The sequence below is a fragment of the Sorex fumeus genome, unplaced genomic scaffold (genome assembly GCF_029834395.1).
Source record: "Sorex fumeus unplaced genomic scaffold, SorFum_2.1 ptg000063l, whole genome shotgun sequence".
Taxonomy (NCBI): Eukaryota; Metazoa; Chordata; class Mammalia; order Eulipotyphla; family Soricidae; genus Sorex; species Sorex fumeus.
Genome location: NW_026606120.1, coordinates 11,629,880 through 11,649,710, shown reverse-complemented (window position 1 = coordinate 11,649,710; position 19,831 = coordinate 11,629,880). Strand labels below are relative to the sequence as shown.

The 19,831-nt window shown below is 59.6% G+C and overlaps 1 protein-coding gene across 1 annotated transcript in view; it reads right to left on the bottom strand.

The window, feature by feature from the left end:
- CORO2B (coronin 2B) overlaps positions 1–19,831 on the bottom strand; it is a 133,196-nt gene extending 113,365 nt beyond the window's left edge. Inside the window, exon 1 of the mRNA XM_056126804.1 lies at positions 19,531–19,831. Within this exon, the coding sequence (XP_055982779.1) occupies positions 19,531–19,545 (15 nt within the window). The 5' untranslated portion in view covers positions 19,546–19,831. The remainder of the gene's footprint in view (positions 1–19,530) is intronic.

Below are 19,831 nucleotides of genomic sequence, written 5' to 3'. Positions count from 1 at the left end.
TCAGACCTAGGCCAGCCCCGAGCCTACGTGCCCAGAGGCCTGTCCCCTGCCCCCTGCCCCTTCCGTGGCCCAACAAGGCTGTCCCTCCTGATTGCTCTTTGGTTTGACTCGATTTGGAATGAGCAGGTCACACCGAGTCCCTACAGGGAGAAACAAAGACGCTTCTGCTCAAAATACTAATGAGGTTGGATGGAGACGAGGTTGGCTGGGGTGGGCAGCCCCCCGGGACCTCCAAGCCAGCCCTGCGGGGGCCTTGGTCCCATTTGGAGACCCTCACTCATGCCCCCACGGAGTAGGCGGGGGAGCCAATGCCGTGAGTCCCCTTGGGTTTCTGTGACCAGATCTCGGGACTGCTGTCTCCTCTGACTCCTCAGCCCCCTGTCACAGCCTCCCTTCTGGCTCAGCATGACACGGCCACCAGGCTCCAGCCTCAGGCTCGTTCACTCACCCCAAGGGTCAGCCCACAAACCTTGGCAAGCTGGAGCACCAGCTGCCTGCGGGAGAACATCCTGACATAGCTTCCTCTACCTCCCGGCAGGCCCCCGGACTGGGCTCCAGCAGGAGCATGCAGTCTCTGGGCCAGAAAGAACTCTCTAGACTCCACGCTGCTCCATCCTGTCCCACACCCACTTCCCAGAAGCCCCTCTGCCATTGCCCGGCCACACCTCCACCCCGTGCCTCACAAACCACCTCCTGACATCCCGTTATCAACTTAGCGGGGTTCTCTCTCCCAGTATGGGGGTTCTGTTCACCCCTTCCTACAAGGGGGCCACGGCAGGGCCTGTTTCTGTCAGCTTTTCTGATGTCACTGGGTCCCACCACCTACAGTGCAGGCACCACAAGGCCTGAAATGGACTGTTCTGGAATTGGATGTTTTGATTATGCCTGTCCTGGAGAAACCCACAGGCCCAGTAAACTCTGCACAATTCTTGCCACCTTCACCTTCCCACAGCCCCTCCACACCTGCCTTGCTCCCTGCAGTCTTGGCCAACCTCGGAGCTAGAGTCCCTCAAGGGACCCCCTGCCCTGAGTCCCACACAGGTCTCCCCCATCTTCCCAGGCCGGCCTCCAGTCTGACTCATTCTCCAGAGGCGGGTGCAAAGCCCCCACACCCCATTCCGGAGGTCACGGGTCTGCCCTACTGCTCTCCCAGGCACTAGTCAACTTCCTCAGAGTTGATAGCACCACAGGAAGGGCGCCTCCCGTGCACACAGTGACCGAGTTCAATCCCTGACACCCCTTGGGTCCCATGTGCCCTGCCAGGAGTGATCCTTGAACATAGAGCCAGGAGCCAGCCCTGAGCACTGCCAGGTGTGGCCCCCAAACATAGCCAGCCAGCTGGGAGACTGCAGGGTGCAGCTACCCAGGGAAGCACTCGGCATCTGAGTCTGACTATTCAGAACCAAGTCCTCTTGGGAGCCCCAGGAATGGGCAGGGGAAGAGGCGGAGACAGGGAGCCAGGGGAGGGCCCACCCCTCCAGGTCAGGGAGTGGCCCTCACCGCCGCTGCTCCCAGGGGCGCCTGCAGGACACTGAGTCCCCTTCCCGGGAGGAAATCCTGCCAGTGTTCTCAGGACACGGGGCACGGGGCCCCATGGAGGCGGGAGGAAGGGAAGGGGCCACAGAACGCTGCCTTGGCCGTGTCCACCACTGCTGAGCTGCCCCCTCAGCCCAGCTTCTGGGCCACAAGCTTGCCTCGAGCAGGCCGCGCTGTGACGTGGCATACCGCTATGCCTCCAATGACAATGACAGCTGTGAACCCTCAGCCCCGTCCTCAGAGCCAGACTCAGCCGGGGCAGATTGCAGGGCGGCCGCCTCCTTCCTCTCAGGCTGGGATGACGGTGCAGAGGGGAGGCGAGAGAGCTCCTGTAAGGGGGTGGCGCTGCCGTGCCTGCAGCCCACTGGAGTTCGAACCCCAGCACCTGCCTGGGGATTCCCGCAGCTCCTGGAGCATGACCAGGAGTGAGCCTGAGCACAGAACTGGGAGTGAGCACTAAGCACAGTCGGGAGGGAGTCCCGCGGGTGTGGGTCCAGCAGGCTGGAGGAGAGCTTGTCCAGAAACAAGGCTGAGGGGCTGGAGCGATAGCACAGCGGGTAGGGCGTTTGCCTTGCACGTGGTCGACCCAGGTTCGATTCCCAGCATCCCATACGGTCCCCCAAGCACTTCCAGGAGTAATTCCTGAGCGCAGAGTCAGGAGTAAACCCCTGTGCATCGCCAGGTGTCCGCAGAGTCAGGAGTAAACCCCTGTGCATCGCCAGGTGTGACCCAAAAAGCACTTGTAGCATTGTCCTCCCATTGTTTATTGATTTGCTTGAGCGGACCCAGTAACGTCTCCATTGTGAGACTTGTTGTTACTGTGTTTGGCATATCGAATACATCACGGGTAGCTTGCCAGGCTTTGCCGTGCAGGCAAGATACTCTCCAAAAGGGGTGGAGGAATCAAAACCAGGTCAGCTGAGTCAGCCGCGTGCAAGGCAAATGCCCTACCGCTGCGTTATCGCTCCAGACCAAAAAGCAAAATAATAATAATAATAATAATAATAATAAAAATAATAATAATAAAAGAAACGAGGCTGAACTTTCAGGGAGGTTGGAGGTCAGAGCTGGCGGCTGGGGGGGGGGCCTGGGTGGTGGCAGTGGGGAGGCCTTTTATCCAGGCCACAGCTCTCGGCCACCCCTCTGCAGCTGCACAGGCTGTGGCCGGCTCCAAACCCAGGACGCATCCGGGCTCCCCGGCCCCAAGACGCGGGAAGAAGCCGCGCCCTGCGGGATGTGACCCGTAAACAGCCCCAGCATCCTGCCTCAGCACTCCAGGAGACAGAGACGCAGACAGCCCGTGGAACCGCTGCTGGCTGGCTCCCGGCACGGACAGCTGTGTCCTGGGGAACACGGCAGGGAGCAGTGGCCTGGGCTGGCCGGCTGGGCGCGGGGAGCACAGCCTCCAACCCTCACTGCTGCGGTGCTTAGAAATGGGAGAATGCAGTCACCACACACGTTTCGGGGGCACCTCAGTCAAGGCGCCCCGAGCCACACCAAGAGGGGGCAGAGCAGCGGGAGCAGGTGGAATAGGCCTCCCCCTCACCCCCAGCCTGACCCCACACCCTTTGTTTATTCGTTGGAAGGATGCAGAACATTCTGCAACTCCCAATTCTCAGGCTGTCATTTCCTGTGCTCTGATGGCCCCACCCCGGCCTCCCAACCGAGGCACACCCCCCTCCCCCAGACAAGTTCACTCCTTGCGCACATGTGGTTCGGCGTCAGCCTTTTCTCCTCTCCATTCTGGTCTCTCCACAGGCTCGGGAGGCTCCTCCTCCAGGAAGCCTACCTTGACTACTCTGCCCCACTCGGATTGCCCCGCCCTCCTCTCCTCCCTGAGCTCCCTGGTGGATCGCTGCCTCAGCTTCTGGGGAACAGCACCTGCCGCTGTCTCACGGATAAGATCTTATCATTCCCAGTCAGTTCCAAGTGTCCAGAATGCTGGCTCCAGCCCCTGCCTCAGCCCCAGCCTGAGAGGGAAAGCGTGTGGGCGGGGCAGGCCCAGAAGGAACTGCAGGGAAGGTGGGCTGGGAAGAGGCTCCAGAGACTGGACCCAGGGGCCTGAACACCACCAGGAGTGAGGCCCAGCCCTGAACCCTGACCACTGCCTGGTGTGACCACTCATCCTCCCCACCACCCCACCACACACGCAGACAGACACAGTCACACAACACACAGACACACAGACACACAATCACAGACACACAGACACACAATCACAGGCACACCAGACATATACTGACATACACATAGACGAACACACAGATACACTAGACACACACAGACACACACAGACATATACTGACATACACACAGACACAAACTCACACAGACATACAATCACAGGCACACACAGACACACACAGACATATATTGACACACATAGAGACACGGTCTCACACAGACACACACACAATCACAAGCACACACAGGCACACACAGACATATACTGACATACACATAGACGAACACACAGACACACTAGACACACAATCACAGACACACACAGACACACATGGACACACACAGACACACACTCTCACACAGACACACAAAAGAAAGAATCCGGGTGCCCAGACCTCAAACCCTGTTTTTCTGGGAGCGGGAGTGAGGGATCAGGCACCTGGTTTCCAGGCTCTTTGTCCAGGGCTCTGACGCTTTCCAAGGTGGGGAGCTGCCGGGAGAGCAAGTGGGCTCAGGCTGTACCCCAGGAAGTCAGTCCTGGGCCGGGCATTCAGACCTCTATGAGGAATCCACTGTCGGGGGGCAGTGGTCTTTGCACGCAGACTTGCACGCCAGCCTCATGCCTTCCCGATGCCTGTGTGCCCTTCCCCTCCACGGGCCAAAGCTCTGCACACAGACACACCCGCAGGGAGCCTCCGCCCACAAACAGGAAGATTGCTCCCATTTCTCCTCAGTGTTGTTGCTCGTTTCTTTTGGTTTTGAGAAGGGGACACTCCTGGCAGTGCTCAAGGAACGAAACCAAATTTAGGGACTAAATCTCCAGCCTCAAACACGCCAGGCAGGCAGGCAGCTCTACCGCTAAGCCTCACCCCGGCCTGGTTCTTCTTGAACTGGGTACAAAATACGCCACAGCACAGGAATCCGATGTGGCCCATGTGGAAAGTCTGACACGGGTCCATTCATGAGGCCACCAGGCACTCCAGAAGGTTCTTTTGTGGTACTAGAGAGACAGGATAGCAGGGAGGGCACTTTCCTTGCATGCGGCTGACCCAGTTTCCATCCTGGCATCCTATATGGTCCCTGAGCACAGAGCCAGGAGTCAGCCCTGAGCACCACCAGGTGTGGCCCAAACACCAAATCCAAACCCAGAGGGTGTGTCGTACCTGCTAATGCCTCCCTCAGCGCTGCCCGGATGGTACAGAGTTGAGTGGGTGTCAGGGCAGACGTGTTCTCTGGTGTGCAGGGGAAAACAGCACAAGTGAGGTGGGGGATGCCGCCCCTAAAACCCCTCTGTGTACAGAGGGTATGTGGATGGGAGAGACCCTGAAGAACGTTGGGGAGTCCCAGGGGCCGGTGGCAGGGGTAACCCCAACACTGGCCTCAACCTCTAGGTGTCTCCCACATTCTATATTCTAGGCAATCTGGAGAGAGAGAGAGAGAGAGAGAGAGAGAGAGAGAGAGAGAGAGAGAGAGAAAGAAAGAGTAGGTGTGTGTGTGTGTTGGGGGGGTATGATCTTTTGTATATGCTATGCATGTGAATGGGAGTTTGTGCATGTACATGGGTATGTGTGTCTGTGTGTGGATGTGTGCATGGGTGTTTTTGTTGGTGATTTTAGGGCCATACCAGCAGTGTTAGGGTTTACTCCTGGCTCTGCACTCAGGGATCACTCCTGGTGGTGCTTGGGAGACCATAAGGGATGCCGCGGATCAAACCTGGGTTAGCTGAGTGCAAGGCAAGTGCCCTCCCTGCTGTCCTATTGCTCTGGTCCCATGTGTGCAAGGTGTGCAAGTTTGTGCATGCATGTGCATGTGTGTGACTCTGTGTGTATGTGTACTTCTGTTTGTATGTGTATATTACTGTGTGTGTGGGAGAGAGAGACAGAGAGAGAGGGAGAAAAAGAGAGAGGGAGAGAGAGAAGGAGAGGGAGAGATGGAGAGAGGGAGAGAAAGAAGGAGAGAGAGATGGAGAGAGAGAGAGAGAAAGAGAGAGTGCACAGCCCATGGGGTGGGAGGGTGTGGGAGCTAACATGAGAGCAGAGGACACTGGGGCAGTTTCTGAGTCTGGATGGACAGTGGCAGGGCATGGCCACACACTCACTCCTGCCCCGCCTGCAGCCACCACTCAGATGATAAGACAGTGTGGAAACTGAGTCCCACGGGGAAGGGGATGTCAGTAAACCCCATCAGCTGTCAGATCTGGGGCCCAGGCCAGAGGGAAAACCCACACCAGGCCCCCAACCCGCTCTAAGCCAGGTATAACCTCCCCCAGACCCAGCCTTCGGGCCGGTGCTGAGCACGTGGGGAAGGCCAGGCTTATGTCTCGCTTCTAGCCAGAGGCGTCTCTGTGGGGGGCAGGTCAGCCAGCCTCACCTCAGAGAGAGGGCCACGCCTGTAGGGGGGATCCACCTGCACCACCACCCCGAGACACACACACACACACACACACACACACACACACACACACACACACAGCACACTCGCTCTCCCTAAGCACCCAGGCTGGCACAGGTCAGGTCCCGACCATAGGCCTTGCTTCTGCCATCCTTGGGTTCCCTGCACCTCAGAGCACATGCCCCATTCCTGGGTCTTGCACCTGAACCCGCGCCCCATTTCCCTGCCTTCCTTCCTGCAATGAGGGGCCACCAACCCTCATCCCGCCCGGCTTTCTCCTCCTGCTCATTCCTGAGACCTGGGCTCAGCTCTCCCTGCCCCCGAGGCCACTATGGCCACACAGTGCTCCAGCTGCTCTGCAGCCCTGCATGCTGGCCCCACGTGCCTGTCCAGGCTGGGGTCCCCCGCAGGAGACCCTGCACCCCCAGAGACAGGGGCATTCGCGAGACACACACGAGCTTAGCAAAGGGCTGTTGTGTGTTGTGTCTGGGGCCTCACCTGGTGATACTCAGGGCTGACTCTTGGCTCTGTGCCCAGGGCTCACTCCTGGGGTTCAGGGGACAGAACTGGAATTGGCTTCATGCAGGGCAAGTGCCTTAACCGTCCCCCCCCCCCCCAGGGTCTCTCCAGCCAACAATGGTCTGTGGGTGAAACCAAGGCCCCTTTTCTCTTTTTGACTGCAGTTTAGGTGACATGGCTATAACCGTGTCAATGTGCAAAGTCACGGCACCCTCATCACCCCCAGAGAGACCCAGACCCTCCCCTTCTCTCCTGAGGTCACTTCTAGATGGCCTCTCTCTCTCTCTCTCTCTCTCTCTCTCTCTCTCTCTCTCTCTCTCTCCTGAGAGCCTCAGTTTCATAGCCCAAAGCCAGGGTCCATCATCATCTGGTGCTGCAAGGCCATCAAGCATCAGTCCTCCTCCCCTTGACTCACATGATGCAGTGCCCTGTAGGCATCACTCTAGCTGTCGAGGCATGGTGGTGGCATGGGGGCAGTGGCAATGGTCAGGACAGCAGGTGGCTGGGAAGAGGGGGGTAAAGGGCTCGTACCAATGGCCGCTCCTTGCTATTACATTGGCCATACTGCTCTCAGGAGCCAGCCCTGCCCAGTCTCTCTGCCCAGAGACTCTCCCGTGGCTCATGAGCCCAGACTGTGCTGCCTAGGGCCCAAGGAATGAGAGAAAGAGAGAGAGAGAGAGAGAGAGAGAGAGAGAGAGAGAGAGACAGACAGACAGACAGAGAGAGACAGAGAGAGACAGAGACAGAGACAGAGAGAGACAGACAGACAGAGATAGAGAAACAGAGACAGAGAGACAGAGACAGAGAGACAGAGACAGAGACAGAGAGACCACGTGCCTGCTAGAGCAGAAATGGAAGCCACTGAATGCTGAGAACTGGCAGCTGTCACTGCACTGCCAGACATGCCATGAAGCCCAGGCAGCACATGGGGAAGTGGTAGCAGGTGCTTTGGGGTCTGGCAGGACATTTCTGCCCATGGTCCTTGATGGGCACTCCAGGGCCTTCCCAGGGGCTTTCTGGGCCCCGCTGGGAACAGCCTGGTGGTTCCGAAGCCCAACATGGTGACAGCAGCCCCCTGTGAGCTCATGACGAGGGTGTACGCTCCAAGGAAAGGCCGTGAGCACCCCAATACTAGGACCCCCAAACAGCCTCTCGTTAGTTTGTGGATTCCTCCCAGTCAAGGTCAGCAGTGGCCCTGCAGGCTCAGAAGAGACTTTTGCCGCTCCCTAAGGACCGCGAAGAATGAAAATTGGGGGGATGACCCAGAATCAGGGTTTTTTATTTAACCAGAAATAATGTTTCCATCTGAGGAACCCTCTGGGGCGTGTCACACGTGGTCACAGAGCACCTGAGCTTTGTCCTATGCACCGCCCCCTCACTCCTGAGCCCCCTTCTCAGTGCTGTGGGAACCCCACAGCCTGGAAAGTGGGCAGTGGACAGCGGGAGACTCAGCCAGAGCCAACAGGGCCGTGTGGGGAGGGGAGCGTGTCCTGCCCCTCCTGTCTGAAAGTGCAGCAGGACAGCTCTGAGCCCTCCCTCAGGCCGGCTCCCAGGTGCACTAGGGAGCTGGATGGTGGATCAGGCCCAGGGGCAGAGTCCCAGGGCTCCAGCTTGTTCCTAAGCAAAGCCTGCAGAAGGCTGGGCCCTGAGCCCCTCCTCCCCTCCATTCACTCTCCCTCCTCCCCTCCATCCACTCTCCCTCCTCTCCTCCATCCCCTCTCCCTCCTCCCATCCCTTCTTCCTCTCCCTTCCCTCCCTTCTCCCTCCTCCTTTCCGTCCCCTCTCCCTCCTCCCTTCCATCTCCTCTCCCTCCTCCCCTTCGTCTGCTCTCCCTCCTCCCCTCTGTCCACTCTCCCTCCTCCCCTCTGTCCACTCTCCCTCCTCCCCTCTGTCCTCTCTCCCTCCTCCCCTCCATCCCCTCTTCCTCCTCCTTTCCGTCCCCTCTCCCTCCTTCCTTTGTCCCCTCTTCCTCCTTCCTTCCGTCTCTTCTCCTTCCTCCCCTCCGTCCACTCTCCACTCCTCCCCCTTTGTCCACTCTCCCTCCTCCCCTCCATCCACTCTCTCTCCTGCCCGCTCCTCCGACCAGAGCTCCCGGGACACAGTTGGGCACCTGCAGCCCAGAAGCTGTCTAATGCTCTCAGGGAACAAAGGGGCCATGTCCTGGACCACAGGCCCAGTTCTGGGGAGTGGGGTCCAGTGGCCCTGCTGGCGGCCAAGTCTGGGCCCTCCCGGTACTGCGTTGGGCAGCATAAGCCTCAAGAGCCTCTGCTCCCACTGACCACTACCCTCTGGGCTCTGGCCCCCCACCGCAAGGCCCGGCCAGGTCTAGGCCCCAAAGTAAGGCACTCTCAGCCTGTGGCATGGAGTCTGGAGGCCCCCACTTCAGGTAGCCCCTACCTTCCCAGAAAAGTCCTCATAAAGGGTCCTTTCTGGAACTTTCTTCTGGCCCCCACTTCTCTGTCTCAGCCAGTCTGATATCTCCAAGAAGCTCTACAAGTCCCCACTGAACAGAAACTCACCCTGCCCTGTCCTCTGGGACTGGAGGAGAAACCAAGGCTTCCTTGGGCGAGACCTCTGGGAAGGGAGGGGTCGCACTTTTCTCCTCTGTGAAACGGGGGGCACCTATTCCACCTCTACAAGCCATTCCAGATGCAGCGGTTCCTGAGCTGTCTTGATCTCAGGGCAGCATTTAGGGCTGGTGGGGGACACAGGGCCTACACGTGTGAGTCCTGGGCTTGCTCCATGCGGCCTCAGGGACGAGAAGGACTCAGCCCCTGTGTCAGTCAGCATGCTGGGAGGGTTTGGTTCAGACATTTCCACACACCCTGTCTCAGGGAATGGCCCCTTGTAAAGGGGTGCAGGAAAGAGGGGTGCAGCTGGCTTCTGCGGACTGTCACGGGGCCAAGCTGGGTCCACGTGGCTGCTAGCACCGGGACACCTACAGCCAGTGTGGCCAGGGCTGCGCCCGCCCCACGTCCAAGTTCCTGTGATCCTGGACAGTGCAGCTGAACAGGATGACGTGGGCCCGCAGGTACAAGAAACCGCCTTCCCCGGCATCCCCAACATCCAGGAGGCCAGGCCGCCCCACGCACTCCTGCAAACCTACCTGTCCACTAGGAAGCCAAGGGGCAGGTTTCAACCACAGAACCTTCGTAAAGCAAAATCTTAGCAACTGCATCCTTTAGTCCCCAGCCTGTGAAGCGCCCCAGACTCTCCCGCTCCTGGCTCCTGAAATCATACTCAGGGGTTCCAATGGCTGGTGGCAAGACGAAGAGTTCCTGAAACCCATGGGGACGGAAGGGTTGTGTCCCAGGGCAAGCAGGGCCTCTGCGACAAACCTCAGTTCCAATTGACGGTGGTCACCAACTTCCCTGCCGGGGCCCCACGCCCACCTCTCCAGGGACTCACTGGCCCCCACAGAGGAGCTAACATGGGTCAAGATCAGCACTTTGGCTGGCCCTTTCAAAGGGCTCGTCTAACGGCCAGTAGACCTGCCCCCGCTTTTAGAACAGGCAGAACAGAGAGGGAGGAAAGCACGTTTTGATCTGGGCCAGACCAGCCCGACAGAGGCTGCTGGGTAGATGCGCCGGGCTCCCCACTGCTGACTGTGATGGAGTCAGGATCAGAACCGGGCGGGGCTCGGGGGTGGGGGGGGGGGGGGAACGACAGGCAGAGCTGGAAGATCCTGCAAGATCTGGAAGATGCTGTGATGCTGGGAAGGGGAGGGGGTGAATGGTGGGGTTGGGCGTGCTGTCAGTGTCTCCAGGCCCCAGAGCCCGCCATGACACCTACAATAGCAGAAAGTGCTGAGATCAGCTCGAGGTCATTTCCGTCTTAGGGGAGCAGTGAGTCTTCCTACAAACGGGGTATAGGAGCTGAGAGCATCAGGCCTGGCCCAGTGGCCACTGGTGCTGAGCTGGGGCCACGCCTGGGTCTCCTTCCCCTGTCCTCACTCTGATCACATGCATCAGGACCATTGCTACCAGCAGATGGAGTAGCCAGACAGACCCTCAGCACTGCTGAGAGCTCAGTGGACTCCGGTTCCCTCTCTGGGGACCCAGGGGCAGAGTCCCAGGGCTCCAGCTTGTTCCTAATGCAAAGGATTCCCGTTCTCTCTGGGAACGGGAGTGATGGCCTGGGCCCCTGAGGCTGGCAGGAACCGCAGGACAGTGAGTCTGGGCCCAGCCCTCAGGCAGGCGAGGAGTGGGAATGCGGCCACCACGTAGATGCCTCACGTCCCCATGACAGACACTGAGAGAGAAGACGGGTCCACCTTTAGGCCCGATCTCTGGGTCCACATCTCTGGGGCTTCTCGCCTCCTTGCTGGAGGGCCCCACACTCCACCACACCTAACTTCAGTGGCCAGTGAACGGCCCGGACACCACGAGGCTGAATCATTCCAGCTCCACTTCTACAAATTCCACAGTCTTGACAGCCCAGTGGGAGCATAGATAATTCAATGGGGAAGTTGTATAGGAGCCCTCTGAGCTCAGCAAGAGAAAACAAGGACACACAAGGCTCCGCTCACACCGACCAGTCCAGGAAATCCTCAATGACTTTTGTAAGACCATTATAACAATTACACAAGGTAAAGGTAAAGGTAAAGGCCCTCTCGTTGATCATCGATTTGCTCGAGCAGGCCCAGTAACGTCTCCATTGGAGACTTTGTTGTTACTGTGTTTGGCATATCGAATACATCACGGGTGGCTTGCCAGGCTCTGCCGTGCGGGCGAGATACTCTCGGTAGCTTGCCGGGCTCCCCGAGAGGGGAGGAGGAATCAAACTCGGGTCGGCCATGTTGGCTGCGTGCAAGGCAAACGCCCTACCGCTGTGCTATCGCAAAATGATTTTTATTTATTTTTAATTTTTACTTTTTTTGCTTTTTGGGTCATACCCGGCGATGCACAGGGGTTACTCCTGGCCCTGCACTCAGGAATTACTCCTGGCGGTGCTCGGGGGACCATATGGGATGCTGGAAATTGAACCCAGGTCAGCCACATGCAAGGCAAATGCACTACCTGCTGTACTATTGCTCCAGCCCCCAAATAATTTGTATTGATCTATTTTTTAATAATATAATTTATCATTTTGTTGTAACAAGCAATACAAATTATTTGTGTCTGCTGGTGGCGGGGGCAGGCTCGGGGTGTGGGTGGGAACCTGGGGAACCTGGGAACCGGGGGGAAGGTCACACTGGCAGCAGGGTTGGTGTTGGAACACTGAATGCCTGAAAGGACTGTCTGAGGAATGACTCCGTAAAGTTTCAAGCGTTAAAAAATATGAAACAAATAAAGGCCTGGTTGGACCATCGGAAAAGTGTCCGGGGCAAAGTGCATGTTCATCGTTGTCCCGGGAAAGCTCCAAGGTGGGGATTTCCCTACAGAACCGCAGATCTCCCTCAGGAGAAATAAAATAAATGTTCCTTCCCCTGGGGTCCCCTGATGCAGCAGGGGTCTGGGAGGAGGGGAGCAGTCACACAGTCACAGCCATGAGTGGAGACAGACAGACAGATGCAGCCAACTGCCTGTCACCTTAAGAAGCGGCTCAGGGCCCTGCCACAGAGGCAGGGGGGGATGGGGGGGATGAGGGGGGGATACTGGGATCCGTGGTGGTGAGAAATGGGCACTGGTGGAGGGATGGGTATTTGATCATTGTATAACTGAAACCCAAGCACAAAAATGTGTAGGTCTACAACTGTACCTCATGGTGTTTCACTCGTCGATTGCCTCGAGCAGGCCCCAGTAACGTCTCTTCCATCCTAACCCAGAGATTATATTCAAGGCTTTTTAGGAGAATGAGACCCATCATTGTTACTGGTATTTGGCATATTTGGTACGCCACGGGGAGTTTGCCAGACTCTGCCCTGTGGGCAGGCTACATTCGATAGCCTGCAAATTTGTCCAAAGTAGGAATGAGATGATAAGATGTCATAAAAGATGTCTTGATAAGATGTCGCGCAGCCGCGCAGTTCCGGGAGCTGAATTTTATAGTCTCTGAGTCTTGGCCGTTGATGGGATTACACGGCGCCAGGGGGCCAGGTGGTGGGTGTGACCCCCGCCTACTGGAACTTGGAGGATCTGGGTGGAGGATGCTCGACTCCAATCCGAGTAGGCTTGGAGGTCTCGGCCCCGGAACCCGCGTGGCTTTGTCCCTCTGCCAGTACCTTCAGGTGTGCGGAGAGTGGTCTCAGCATGGTGGTGGCTGGTCCTGGAGGTCTTCGGCTGCCGGAGCCCTGGTCGGGGCGGGGAGGAAAGCTCAACCCGCTCCCCTCCAACGGGCCCCGGCAGTCTGCCCCCGCGCCTGGCTGTTCCTCGCCGGTGCCCGTTGGAGGGGAGCGGGTTGAGCTTTCCTCCCCGCCCCGACCAGGGCTCCGGCAGCCGAAGACCTCCAGGACCAGCCATGGTGTTTCACTAATAAAAAGAAATTAAAAAAAAAAAAAGAAGAAGAAGAAGAAGCGGCTCAGGACCAGCCAGGTCCCTGTATTCATACCGTGGTGGAGGGGTGGGGGTCTGGGGGGCATAGCAGGCAGGGGCCTAGGCCTGCTTTACTGGGTGACTTGGGCACTTCCTCGGCCTCTCTGTGCTCGCGTCTCCCTCGTGACCTGGCCTGTGCTCTGACCTTCTCTGCCCTCTTTCCTCCCAGGCATTCCCAGCCTTACAAGCTCGGCCGGCCCCAACCCACGGAAGCCAGAGCAGTGGGAACGTGGTCCAGGAGAGTCCTGGGAGCGGCATTCAGTCCCGATCTGCATTCATGCTGCCCTCTGCCCGTCCTCTGCCCTGCATCTCTCCTTCCTCTCCTGCCACCTCCTCTCAGGGCCCACCATCCCCCCGCTGAAACCAGAACTCCCCTGGTGTCCGCGCCCCCCCCACCAGTCCCACTCGGACTTCTGGGCCCCAGCATGCTCCTGCAAACAGCTGTCTCATACTGTGCCTTCCTGAGGGTAATAGCCGAGCAAATTGCAGGGTGTGAGGAAAGTGCTTCACACGAGTCATTTAATCTTTGGCATAATCCTTTTAAGGGTTGTTATCAATGATGCTGACTTAGGAGATGGGGCAGTAGCTGCTCAGAGAGGTTAGGCACCTTGCCCGAGAACACAGAGCAAGCACAGGCGAGAGGGCCATCTATCTGCCTGGCTCCTTGTGCTGTTCTTGGGCCCCGGGGACCCTCTCCACAGAAGGACACTTCTATAAAGACTCAAGAAACAGGAGCCCTTGGGCTGGCTCTGTCTGTCCCCTGGAGCCTGGACTCACAGCCCCACATAGTATCATGGCAGTGGGGACAGAGCCCTCCTGGTCATGCCTTCCTGATGTCACTGCCACCCCGGCCCAGCCCAGGCCACAGGGCAGCCTCTGCAGGGCGTGGAGGCCACCTCAAGGTCGGCGGCGTTTCTCTCTCACACAGACAAGAAGGCCTGCCACGGGGCCGGGTGGGGGCAGGAGGCCCAGGTCCACGTGGTCAGCCGCAGCGGGGCATCCAGGGACAGGCCCTGGCTCCGCCACTTCCCATCCGGTCCACTCCCCGCTCCGGAGCCTGGCGATGCTGACCGGGTCCCTATGGACACGCCGCCCGGGGCCCACCACGGAACTGTCACTTTCCCCACGACGGTGATTAATCTCCCCAGGAACAGACCCAGTGACTGGCCGGGCGAACCCAACTCCCTCAGCCCCGGGGCGGTGTCCACGCTGACCCACATCAGCTCTAACCCAGGGTGTGGCCGCCTCTGCGAATAAACATCTGCGAATCAGGGACCCCTCCCCACCCCCCACCCCCATGCTGCCACTCTGTAAACAGTCCTGGGCAGGCGGATGGCCGCCCCCTGCGCAGTGTTAATTGAGAGGAGCACGGAGCCAGGAACAATCATGAAGCCCCCGGGGGTGGGTGCAGGAGAGGGGAGTGCCTACCCCACCCCCAACCCCGACACTTGTGCCTCCCTCTGCGGCAGTTGGTCGCACACCCCAGGTCCACAAATGACAGCTCATTGCAAACAGCTTCTTTTCATGTGGAAGCCGCCGGATTTGCATGAGTCCTTCCCAGCAGGCCAGCTCCATGCCAGCTGCTCCACACTGCGCGGCCCCGCCTCAGCGGCCAGCCCGGGCACCCAGGCTCCCAGGGAAGGGAGCAGCAGGAGCTGACCAGGAGCCATGCGGGACGGAGAGGGGGCTGGGCAGGAGGGAATCAGTACATTCCCTCATCTCCAGGCCGCCAGGCAGACCCGTGGTCAATAGACCCAAATCCGATTCTGGGCCCCAGGGTGCCAAGAGCTGCCGGCAGCGGCTGAGGCCACGTCTGCTCTGCCCGGCCAAGCCAGGAGAGAAGTGGAAAAACTGTCCCTCCCAGCTGCCAGGCCTCGGCCCAGCCGGATCCACACTTTCCACCCGGCTCAGCTCAAATCTGGACTGTGGTGGCAGGCAGCCGGGGGTGTGTCAGGACCCTGGAGCCCCGTCTCAGTTCTTCAGAGGCCTGTCAGAGCTGTGCTGGGCACCAGGGTGGTCATGGTCCTGGGCACGAAGACCCAGGGCCGTCGGGCAGACAGTAAGGGACGGATCAGAACAGCTTTGGGGGGAGTTTCTTTAAGGGGGGTCAGGCCTGCAATCATAGAGCACCCCTGATACACAGCCACACCTCTCAAGGGCCAGTACCCACTGGACACTAACTCAGACCTTCCACATGTCCTCCATGTCCACCTCCTCTTCTGAGGTCCAGCAGGCGTGTTTGTGACCCTAAGGGCTAACCCAGGGCCTGGTCTGGACAGTCAGGGGCCCGAGGCCTGAGCGTGGATGGAGGGGAGAGTCAATGTGGCTTTTTTTTTTTCTGATACAAATGGATACACTCTTTTTTTTTTCTTTTTGGGTCACACCCGGTGATGCACAGGGGTTACTCCTGGCTCTGCACTCAGAAATTACTCCTGGCGGTGCTCAGGGGGACCATATGGGATGCTGGGAATCGAACCCGGGTCGACCGCATGCCAGGCAAACGCCCTACCTACTGTGCTATCGCTCCGGCTCCAGCATTCTGGGGAGAGGAAGTGAGGCATCTGGATGCTGGGTAGAGAAGGCAGAGCCCTCCCCGTACCCAGAGCCCCTGCCCGGAGCAGCCTCTGGCCTGTGCTCCGTCCCCTCCCCAGGGGAGCCAGGCAGGAAGAGGTGTCGGCATGTATGTGGGCTCCAGCAGCTTCCGCTCTGGGGTCTGTCCCTGCTTTCCCACGCTGACTCGCTGCAGCCCTCCTGCCCCCAACAGACACCTGCACAGCCTGGACTGCGGCCAGGAGGTGTCGAGACGGGGTGGAGCCTCGAACAAGGTCCAGTGGGGCAGGACGAGTAGAGGCCCCGTTGCCCCAAGTGCAGAATGACTCCTACTCCAGACAGTTCACAGGGCCTGAGCGCCGGCGAGCCAACAGAGCTGCTCAACGTTCTCTTGGGGCCTCCCTCCGGGGCCCGACACAGGGGTCTTTGCCAAACCGTGAACTGTTCTCATGGCTGGTCATGCCCTCCTACACCCACACATTAGGGTTACCTGCTGGACTGAGCTGTCCACATGGGCAGGAGAGACAGAGCTGGCCTAGGAGAGAATCCTCTCCTGGCAGCCCTGCGGTCAGTGTGTCCCAGCCTCCAGGACTGCCCCTGGCCACCTCCCTCTCCGGAGCCTCTCCCTGCTGTTTGGATACTCTGTTCCTGGACCACTGAGGTGCCAGAGCCAGCCTGGGATCTCTGGCTGCCACGTGGGAGGGGGGGACACTTTCCCCTCTGCGCGTGTCCCCGACAAACCCCCCATTCACTTGCCAGCCCTCTGTACCTCATAAATGTTTATGAGGCCCCAAGTCTAGGTATATGAAAGAGGCATGCAAGGACAACGTTTACTGATAAAAACTCGCCAGGTTGTCATAGAACAGATCTTGAGGATGCTCTGCTACATTCAGTTACGTGCTGGGGTCACAACCTGTCTAAGAGTCTTAGGGCTAAAGAACACAGAGCAGCTAGAGGCAGCCGCAAAGTTCCGCATCACCGCTGGCAAAGCCTTCAACGTGGATGCATCGCCTGACTTTATTATCTTTTGGGGGCACCTGGTGGAGCTCAGGGGCTACTCCCGGCTCACTGCTTGAGGGATGCTCCTAGCAGTGCTCAGGGCAACCATATGAGGTGTCGGAGAGTGACCCCAGGTCCCACTGTACCATCTTTCCGGCCCCCAACAGCTCAGTCCTTTGAGTACTCTCTACAGCCGAATATTGTCTTTTGTTCTTTTTGTTTGTTGGCTTTTTGTGCGTGTGTGTGGGGTGGGGGGGAGATCCCACATCCTGGCTCTGTACTCAGGAATCACTCCTGGTGAGGCTTGGGGGATCACATGGGATGCTAGGGATCAGAACCAGGACACCATGTGCAGGGCAAGTGCCTTGCCCCCTGGACTGTCGCTCCAGGCCTACTCCCCACCCCCAAGCCAGCAGCAGTTCAGACAGAGAAACAATGGAGAAGCCGCACAAGCTGGCACCAGGCTGAGCAGAGGCAGAAGGAAAATCCAAAGCGGGCGCGAGAACTTGGAGACTCAAAGAGCTGGAGTGGATGTGTCCTGTGCTGGGGACAGCCTTTCCCTCCCTCCACCGACGGGCCCCACCCCGGACGCTGGCCCCTTGCAGGAGGAGACCCGGCCTGATCGCCTTGAGGGGCCCGCGGGACTGCAGCTGGGCCCTCGCTGTGTTTGCGTCTTCCTTCCTTCCTTTCTTCTCCTCTCAGAATCCGCGGGCAGCTTCCTGAAATGCGCTGGGAAAGGCCATCGGCACCAGGATGCGTGCACTCGGGAGAGCTCCCAGCTTCCAGCAGCTCTGGAGGGGACATGCAGGGACCAGCCCCCAAGCTACCCACTTCTGTGCAGTGGCCCTGCAGGAAGGCGCTTCCAAGGAGGAGCTGGAATCCGTCCACTTCCAGGCGCTCTCCCAGCTGACAGGGCCATGCCCCTGCCCAGAGGACCCTGATTTCCCGCCCCCCCTCTCCAAAGAGGTGACCCTGTTCCTGGAGGAGGGCTCCCCAGCCCTTTCCCTGCAAGCCCACAAATCCATAAGGCTCTAGCACAGGGAGGGGAGATGAGCTTAAGGTGGGATTTGGTTTAATCCTCGGGGTGCTAGAAGGCAGAGTCTGCCCGGCCCGGGCATTGCAGGGTAGAAGAGGGTGCAGGAAGTGATTCCCCAAGCCCCTAGAGACCAGGCTCCTGGGTCTGACTTTGGTTTTGGGGGTCTCAGGGCCACTGGCAGCTGTGTTCATGGAACCAGGTGGGGGCAGGGCTGGAACCAGGGGCCTACACATGTTAGAGCCGTGTTCTCAGCCTGAGCTCTCTCCCAAGTCTTTTTCTCCTTTCTGGCATTCTTCTTGTCTTGGAGTCACACCCAGCAGTGCTCAAGACTTACTCCTGGCTTTGCACTCAGGGGTCATTTCTGGTGGTGCTTGGGGACCTCCTGGGATGCTGGGGATCAAACCCGGGCCAGCTGTGTGCAAGGCCAGTGCTCTCCCCACTGTGCTATCACTGTGACCCCAGTCACTTTCAATGCTTCAAACAGACACTCCCAGACCTCAGCCCCTTTCCTCCTTCCGTGGGAATACCCCAATCAGGTTCCTCAATGGCACGGAGCAATGCAAAGATCTTGGGTCGCAGAAGGCAGCATCAGTTCTGCCACTGACTGGCTGTGTGGCCTTAAGTTAGTCACTTTGCCTCTCTGAACCTCTGTTCCAGAGGGGCTGAGCACGCAGCCAGGGAGGAAGACAGCTGAACCCAGGTATGCAGGGAAGGTACCAAGCCAGATCTCAGAGGTCTCACAGCCTCTGTCTCTGGTTTGGCCACCCCCTGCTCCTCTGACCTCTGACCTCAATGACCTCAATGACCCCTCCTGGCGGAGAAGCCTTTGTCAGAGTCACCTCTCAGCGACCCCAGTCCGTCCTACCACAAATCCTCTGGAACCCTGACTCTGGGGTGGGCCCAGAGACCCAACAAATAAGCTGCTGGGGTCTCCGCAGGGGCCAGACTCCTCTCCTTGGGCTCCGTTGGCTGCACCCCGGCTGTGGACAAGCTGTCCCCTGCCTGCCTGGGCCTTTGCTCCCGCCCCGGACAGCCAGTTGACTGCAGGGAAGCTTGGCCGTGAGTCCAGGCCCCACAGAGCCAAGGCCGCACCCGGCAAGTCCTGAAAGTTTGGGTTCACACCCCTGGATCTTACTGGGGCATCCTCTCACCACCTCCCCGCTCTCCACGAGGGAAACTGAGGCCCGGAGCAGCCGGGCCCAGGAAGCTCTGTCATCTCAGCCACTTCCCACACCCCCAGCCCGCCCTGGCTCCCCCTTAACTCCTTCCTCACCACAGCAGGGGCGTCCCCAGGCCTTTCCAGAAACTCAGGCCTCGAAGTGGGACAGAGATTCCCCCTGTCTCTTACCTCCCACCAGCCCATCACCTCCGGACGGTCTGGTCGCCTCCCCTTCCCTTGTCACCGGCTGCCCCCAGGCCTCCAAGGCACCCCCTCTCGGGGCGGGGTCTCCTTTGCGCCCACAAGCATCCAAGCGGCCCAGAGTTCCCGGATGGGTGCAGGGCAGGCAGGTGGGGCAACCTTCCCGGGCGCTGGGCTTTCCCAGGAGCCGAGTCCCGGCCCCATCCTCCGCCCCGCGCGGCCCCGCAGCGCGCTCCCGGGGGACACGGTGGCACTGCCCAGCGCTGCCTCTTCGGGGGTTCACCAGGCAGCATCATCCACAAGGGTTAAAAATGCAGTCCCGGGGCTGGCCCGGTGCGCGGGGACGCGGTCCTCCCCGCCGCGCCGCCTTCTCTCCGCAGTCTTGGAGGCGGCGAGGCCCGCGGGACCGCGGCCGGACGCGCTGCCCACCCACCCCACCCCGCCACTCCCGGCGGCGCCCCCTCCCCAGCCGCGGGTCTTACCTTTGTGACAGTCATGCAGGCGCTCCGGGCGGCGGGCACCGGGCTCCGGGAGGCGCGGGCGGCGGTGGGCGCGCGCCCCGCGCCCGGGGAGGCTCCGGCGAACCCGGGGGGCCGCGCGGGGCGGGCAGCGCGCGGGGACGGCCCGTGGGCGCCCGGCGCTGATGTCAGCCCCGAGTGAGCATCTATAATGGATGAGCCGCGCGCCGCAGGAAGGCGAGGCAGGAAGAAAGGGAGCGAGGAGCGGGCCGTGGGGGCGGGGAGCGGGGCCGGGGCCGCGACAAAGGGGGGCGGGGGCCGCGGG